This window comes from Podarcis tiliguerta (genome assembly GCF_965153285.1).
Source record: "Podarcis tiliguerta genome assembly, chromosome: 13".
NCBI lineage: Eukaryota > Metazoa > Chordata > Lepidosauria > Squamata > Lacertidae > Podarcis > Podarcis tiliguerta.
The window spans coordinates 2,493,431-2,500,748 of record NC_139546.1 but is presented as its reverse complement, the minus strand read 5'-3'; the positions used below and the strand labels follow the sequence as shown (position 1 = coordinate 2,500,748).

The window sequence follows — 7,318 nt, the reverse complement described above, 5'->3', positions numbered from 1 at the left end:
CTTCATCAATCAATGAGAAAAGGAATTGTATTCAGAAATTCAAACAAAAGGGAAACGTCAATATATTTCTCATAGATGGGGTGAGTGTTCTTTATTGAGCTTATCTTGTTTTTGAGATGTCCAAGGGATTTTGTGAGCATACAGACTTTTAGCCAGTAGTCTGTGTTTACAGTCTTCCTGGGTGTCTGCGCTTTCTAAAAACACAAAGATTTTATTGGCTGGGCTTTCCTGGAAGAATGGGAAGGCAGAGAGGATTTCCACATTCTGCAGTGCCAGATTTAGGACAGTGCAGGCAGTTCCCCCCACCCCACCCCAGGGCACCAAGCTGAGGGGACACAAAATTGAGAAGATCCATTTGGGGCCACCAATTGTTGGCCTTGCACAGGGTGCCATATTAACAAAGGGTTACCATCACCCACCCCTCCTATCTGCCTGGCAATTGCTCATCATTACTTTTCAAACGAAGTGTTTTCTGTTTTAAAGAAATAACAGCAAGCGCACCAGTCTCAGTTGCTTGACAGCTAGCATTCCCTGGCTTTCCACATTTTCAATTAAAATTCAGAGGAAGACATCACTAGGTGAGCGCAGGCTGCAGAATCCCAGAGTAATGTATAAATACATGCTGCCCTTGTCCACCTAACAATGATAGCTAAACTCAACCCAGCACCTGCCAAACTAATAAATAAATTCTAAAGTGGGCGTGGGACAGATTTTAGTATATAGCATTAGTCTCCGCACAAAATAATAGATGGACACAGATCTTCAGAAATAACAAGACTGAAACCTCAATAAACCAATAAAACTCTAAGAGAACCCCCCCCCCACGCACACACCTGCAACAGCAATAGTATGTTGGTTGAGCTAACATAATATTCTGTATCTGTTTGAGAAAGAGAGAGAGATATTAATTTAACTGCTGAGTGAAAGTATTCAACAGGTGTGGCTTCCTCCTTCCCCGCCCTCAATGCATGACGAAAGAATGGGAAAGAAGCTGTTCCTGTGGAGTTGCTGCCTGGGGTGTGTTGCACAGGTGGAAATGCAGGAATTTAACCCCCGCTGTGCTGCTCATCTGGAAGTCCCTGCACTAGGCACCTCCAGCGCTGCATTTCTCAGTCCAAAGGTTAATTATAAGAATCTTCAACCTTGGTATGGTTCAGTAAAGACTAGGATTTATATTCCTCTACCACACTGCCCTTTCTTATAGGGTTCTGGCTGGTGTAGCTGATCACTCTCCTGAGCCAAGTGCTAAGAAGGATCCTGTTACCTCTTCAGCTTCCAACACCTCCTCTTCCCAGTCCTCTCTCAGATCACTCATCATCCCCACCAATCCTGGAGCTCTGAGATTTCTTCCCTTGGGGGTTCCCCTCCCACCACTCCTCTGCATCCAGCCCTGCTGTGACACAACTATTAGTCTGCCTGGCGCCTTCATTATACACCTTTAGGCGCCAGGCAAAAATGTTCCTTTTTAGCCAGACCTTTGGTTGATTGGATTGACATCCTATGCCCTTTTAAAATGTGGTGGCGGGTTTTTTTTGGAGGGGGGGTGTTATTGGGTTGTAGCTGCTTTTATTTTATGCATTTTGTGGTTTTATATTTTATTCTGTGAACCGCCCTGAGACCTGTGGATATTGTTGTTGTTTAGTCGCTTAGTCGTGTCCGACTCTTTGTGACCCCCTGGACCAGAACACGCCAGGCACTCCTGTCTTCCACTGCCTCCCAGTTTGGTTAAACTCATGCTGGTAGCTTCGAGAACACTGTCCCACCATCTCGTCCTCTGTCGTCCCCTTCTCCTTGTGCCCTCCATCTTTCCCAACATCAGGGTCTTTTCCAGGGAGTCTTCTCTTCTCATGAGGTGGCCAAAGTCTTGGAGCCTCAGCTTCAGGATCTGTCCTTCCAGTGAGCACTCAGGGCTGATTTCCATCAGAATGGATACGTTTGATCTTCTTGCAGTCCATGGGACTCTCAAGAGTCTCCTCCAACTCCAGAATTCGCCTGTGTATATAGGACGGTATATAAATTCAATCATCAATCAATCAAATATTGAGAACTACAATTTTATTTTTTAAAAGATGGCAGCGTTCAAAAAGCCACAGTTAGCTGACCTTAAAGTACCCACCCGTGAGCAAAGAAACTTCAGAGGGACGGCAATATGAACTTGCAGTTCCTCCCGAGTTCCACGCTGCCCCCTGGGAGCTGAATCAGGCCCAGTTTTCGGTCCCCTTTCCCCCGCCCCGCTGTCCCGGGACCCCGTCTCGGAGGCGGCCGTCTCTGGCGCTGAGCCCGCGCGGCGCCGCTCTGCCCGTGGGAAGCGGCGGCGGCGGGAGGAGCCAGGGCCGCCCCGGGGGCCGAGCGCCCTTCCTGGTCGGCACGGGGCGGGCCGGGCTGCGTCTGGCGTTCGCGGAGGTTCCGCCGGCCCCTCTCTCGGCGCGCCCGCCCGCCCGCCATGGAGCGCTGGGCAGAGGCGCTGTCCTTCGGCGCCTTCCAAGGGGGGCTCCCGCGGGGCGCTGCCTACGGCTACGGCGGGGAGAGCCCCGAGGGGCTGCGGCGGAGGGAGCTCGCCCGCCTGGGAGGTAAGCCGAGCCCCGCGCCGCGCTCTCCGGAAGCCCCCGACTGGCTTCTCTGGCGGGAAGAAGCTGCCCAGCCAGGCGCCCTTTCGGGAGAGGAGGGCGGCGAGACTGTCCCGGGCGGCCAACTTTCTCCGCCGGCTCCCGACAGGCAGGCGAGGCGGGGCGGGGCGGGGGGCGCGCAATCTGGTCTCTCCGCTGCTTGGGTGCTCGGGTGCTGCTTAGCTCCGTCTCCTTTTCCCGGGACCCCCGGCCGCTCCCTCGGTGCTTTGGGCGCCCAGTTGCCGGAGAGGAAGGGGCGCCTCGCGGGACGCGGCGGGTTCGGCGCCCGGGGAAGTTTGGCCGCTGCGATCCCGTTAAGGAACAAGACCCCGGCGACTCACTCCCAGGCTTACTTTGAAGTAAACAAGAAGGGCATATCATATGTGACAGCGGGGAAGTAATTTGTCCTGCTCTCAAATATCCAAGCGGCCGTGGAGTTTTCTCTCTTCAGCATTAAACAAAAGTGGTGTTTAAAGTACACAAGCAATAGGAAGGGAAAGAAACAGTGGAGGTGGAAGCTGCCTTTATAGATTTGTACTGGAAGATTTGTGTCGGTGGTTCCGTGGCGCATGGTGCCTGCCCTAGAAAGATTCTTTTTGGTCACTGTTTTAGTAATGTTGTAACCAAAGTTGCCTTTGCAGGTTTTCACATGTTATATAGCCTTTTTGAAAAAACAGCCAGCTCATACCTGAGTTTGTTTGTTTGCTTATTTAAATGCATAGATAAACCACTCAATATTTAAAAAAACCTTTTAAGTGGTAGCTCTAATTGGCAGAATCTCTCTTCCCGCACCCCACAAAAATGTTCATTTACAGAAGCAATCCAGATGCTAAAGTATATATTATAAAGTACCCCCCCCCATCAGTATTTATTTCTAACCAGGAGCACCAGCAAGACTTTCTCAGCCTAGTTCGTTGCACATGGATTGGGCCCTCTGCTGCACTCCTAAGCAAAAAACAACCAGAATCTGCATAATGCAAATCTATTATATTGTATTACACATGTAATATAATGTCTACCAGGCAGAATATCAACAGGTGAAGCTTTCCCCATAATTGCAGTTCCATACTAGAAAATATTTACCCTGTATAATTTCTGCGTCCTGCATAACTTTTAAAGGTGATGAGAGTCCTGCTGTACTTCAATGTCAACTTTAAAGCATGCAAAAGAGTTCAAGTTTCCTAAGTTGTACATGAGCTACGCTACAGTCTGTAGGTCTTTCTTCAGCAGACCAGGCATTGCAGTTCCGATGAATGGGGATCAGAAGTGATATAAGCTTTATAGATGTTCTGTTCAGATGCACATGCTTTGCATAAATCAAAATTCAGTGTTAAAAGATGAGCAACATATTCATTTGTTATGGGTACTCATTAACATTTTATTTGTTTCTTAAATTTCTATACTGCTCTTCATCCGATGATCACAGGGCAGTTTGCAATATAAAAACACAAAAATACATACCATAATGACAAATAAAACAATACCCCCACCAAGTTTAAAAGGCCATAGATGGTTTAATTAGCCAACGGCCTGGGAAAAGAAAAATGTTTTCACCTGGTGCCAAATATATGTAATGAAATCGTAAGGCAAGACTCCCTTGGGAGAGCATTCCACAAACAGGGAGCCACCACAGAAAAGGCCCTCTTTTGTGTTGCTTTCCTCTAGACCTTACAGAGCGGGCACATGAAGAAGGGCCTCAGATGGGTCGGTCCTTGAGGTATTGCAGTCTTCAGCCATAATATATCATAATAACGGCAGCATTTATTCTTCATTTTTGTGAAGGATTTGAAATCCCAGCCAGGAAGCTCACTGGGTGACCTTGCAAAGTTGCTGTCTCTTAGCCAAACCCACCTTACAGGGTTGTGAGGATAAAAGAAAAAGGGGGACAAGCTGGGGAAACTCAGCCAGATGGGCAGGGTATAAATAATAAATTATTATAATATTATTATTTAGAGGGGGAAAGTGGGATATAAATACAACAATAGCTTCCATAAATACTCATTTGGGGTTTTTATGCTAGTAGTATCAAACTACCTGCGAGGGCCCCTTCCCTGACTCATTGAGCATAGCCTGCTATGGGCATTCAGAAGCTCATGTGAGAAGATCCCAGATTCCATCCTGTGACTTCTGAGAGGGCTTGGAATGGTTCTGTTTGAAATCCTAGAGAGTATAATGATCAGGTAGCATGCATGCTTGTTCGGGAAATAATTCCATTTATTTATTTCCCAAGCCACCTCCCAAAGGAGTCTGGAGTGGCAATGCATGAGGAAGATGAAAATCACCTGTGTACTACGCATAGTCTGCATTACATCTCTGTGCATAAAGTGCACCTGTCTCTAGAACTTCTGCAGAATACAGGACCACCCTCCACATATAAGCCACCTTTAAGAACACACAAAGAGCACTTAGGCCTATACTTGTGGGTACAGTGGTACCTTAGGTTAAGAACTTAATTTGTTCTGGAAGTCCGTTCTTAACCTGAAACTGTTCTAAATCTGGGGTACCACTTTAGCTAATGGGGTCTCCCACTGTCACTGCACCGCCGGAGCACGATTTCTGTTCTCATCCCAAAGCAAAGTTCTTAACCCGAGGTACTATTTCTGGGTTAGCGGAGTCTGTAACCTGAAGCGTCTGTAACCCGAGGTACCACTGTATAGGGCAGTATACAAATTTAATAAATAAAATAATGATAATAATTAATGCCCTGTCAAATCTAGCAACTTTTTTCTCATAATGGCCAACCAGATGGGAGGCATGCAAGGAAGACTTGGGTGCAAGAGCAGCCTTCATAATGGCGGGCGTTTCAATAGTATTTCATAATGACTCCCTGCACCCTTAAAGCTGAGGAATAAAATCTTATGAGCTGCATTATCATTCAAAGAAGGCTGGGTTATCATTAAAATAAAATGTGGCTGATGTGCTTCAGGCATGTTCTGAGTTGACAAGTCTGCACCATATTACAATTGTAAGAACTCTGCTTGATGCCATTAATTTATCAGATCTGCTCAGAAACAAATTTAATGCCTCAAGGTGTCATCTACCCATAAAGCTTCTCCCTTAAAGGGAGTTGTCAGAGCTGGCTCCAGGTCCCAGCTCACAGAGGACCAACGCTAGCCGGTAGTAATGTACAAAAGTCTTTATTGAAGTACAGTTTCCATTTTCAAGCCGGAGCGCCCCAGCTCTACGTCTAGGGTTTAGATCGGCGAAGCTCCATCTGAATCTCCGCCCCCTGTACACCAGTTCAAGATTCTAGCCTTACTCCACCTCTTCCGTCTCTCCTTTCTCCTCTGGGTCCTGCTACCCCCCGGGGTCCCTTCCTTCCTGGATTCTTCCGACGCAGACGTTGACCCCCCTGACTCCTCCCGCTCTTTTCGGCGGGCTTTGGGACCTGGCTCCCTATCCGGGCTGTCAACTGTGCCGCCCTCCTGTACATTTGAACTTGGCGCGCGCGCCCAGCCTTCAACCTTCCTCTCGACCGTTTCCTCGCTCCCCGATGGAGGCGTGGCCAATCCTGCCTCATGTCCTCCCGCTGGCAGTGCGCCGCCTGATCCCGATGCCTGGGACTCCTCCCCCCTACTGCACTCTGGTGTGGACGCTGGTCCTGATTTCCGACTGCTGCTCTCTGAGTCCCCTCTGGCCCCTTCTTCCTGGGGTGCCCCCCTAGGCACCCCCTTGCTCTGACCATGGGAGCCCCTTTCTGTGAATCTTCCGATTCGCTGGAAAGACTCAGAGACCTTGGACCGCTGTCATCGCTAACATTTCCTTCGGACTCCTCCCCCTCGCTCTCTATTTCCTCCCTTTCTTGTGCCTCTGCTCCTGAACCCCTGACATCCATCCCCCCCTCGAAGCCCCCCCTTCCCCCCTCCCCTCCTTCAGGTGTGGGTGCTGGGTGCTCTGTCGTTGTGGGGGTGAATGCCGGATACAGTTCGTCCCCCTTGGCGTGCATCCAGCCGGATAAGTCCGGCTCGTCCTCCGTGCTCTCGCCGACCTCGATTTCCTCTGCTTCCATCTCTTGGCCGCCGTGCTCGAACCCAAGGTCCTCCCCCAACACGTCCATGTCCGTCTCTCCCCCGGTGTCCTCTGGGGCCGTTGCCTGCCAAGGACCCCCCAGGCACTTCCTGCGCCACTGCTCCTCTGGTCGATCGTCCCACCAATAAGAACGGTCTGAGGCAGACCCCGAGGGCGATCCCTCCGGGGAACGTGTTTCTAGTGCCGGTTCTTCGTCCGAGGTGAACCCCTGGAACGTGCTGGCTGAAAGTGTGGGTGTGAAAAGCCAGTCGTCGAAATACGCGGCTGGCATGGGCCTGTGTGGGAACAAGGCATGAAACTCTTCCTTGAGAAGAGGCTCGTCCAAGGCATAGTCCGGCACCCAACGGTTGGCGCTGGCCAGGGTACCTTCGCTGGCGAGAAAATATTCTACTCCCTCTTCCCCCCATCTCGAGTCTAAAATCTCTGTGACCTCGTTGATGGGTTCCCCTCTTGGCGACCCCCTCCTTGTGGGCTGCTCCCTGAGCGGGTCTGGTGCCGTGCCCGGCTCCTGAAATCTGTGAGGTGCTTTGTAGGGCGTGAGTACTGATCTATGGAACACTGGGTGCATTCTGGATCCCTCCGGAAGTGTCAACCGGAAGGCCACTGGATTGACCTGTGCCTCGACTTGGTAAGGTCCTAGCTGCTTATGTCCGAGCTTCTTCTTCGCTAACGATCTGGTCGGC

At 50.0% G+C, this 7,318-nt stretch overlaps 1 protein-coding gene across 2 annotated transcripts in view; it reads left to right on the top strand.

Moving 5' to 3' along the window:
- Positions 1 to 2,314: 2,314 nt before the first annotated feature.
- MOCOS (molybdenum cofactor sulfurase) overlaps positions 2,315 to 7,318 on the top strand; it is an 84,714-nt gene continuing 79,710 nt past the window's right edge. The window contains exon 1 of one of the 2 annotated variants that reach the window (XM_083407624.1): positions 2,315 to 2,570. In XM_083407624.1, coding sequence (XP_083263750.1) covers positions 2,444 to 2,570 — 127 coding nt within the window. In that variant the 5' untranslated portion in view covers positions 2,315 to 2,443. The remainder of the gene's footprint in view (positions 2,571 to 7,318) is intronic. The other variant, XR_014503966.1, reaches the window with a different exon arrangement.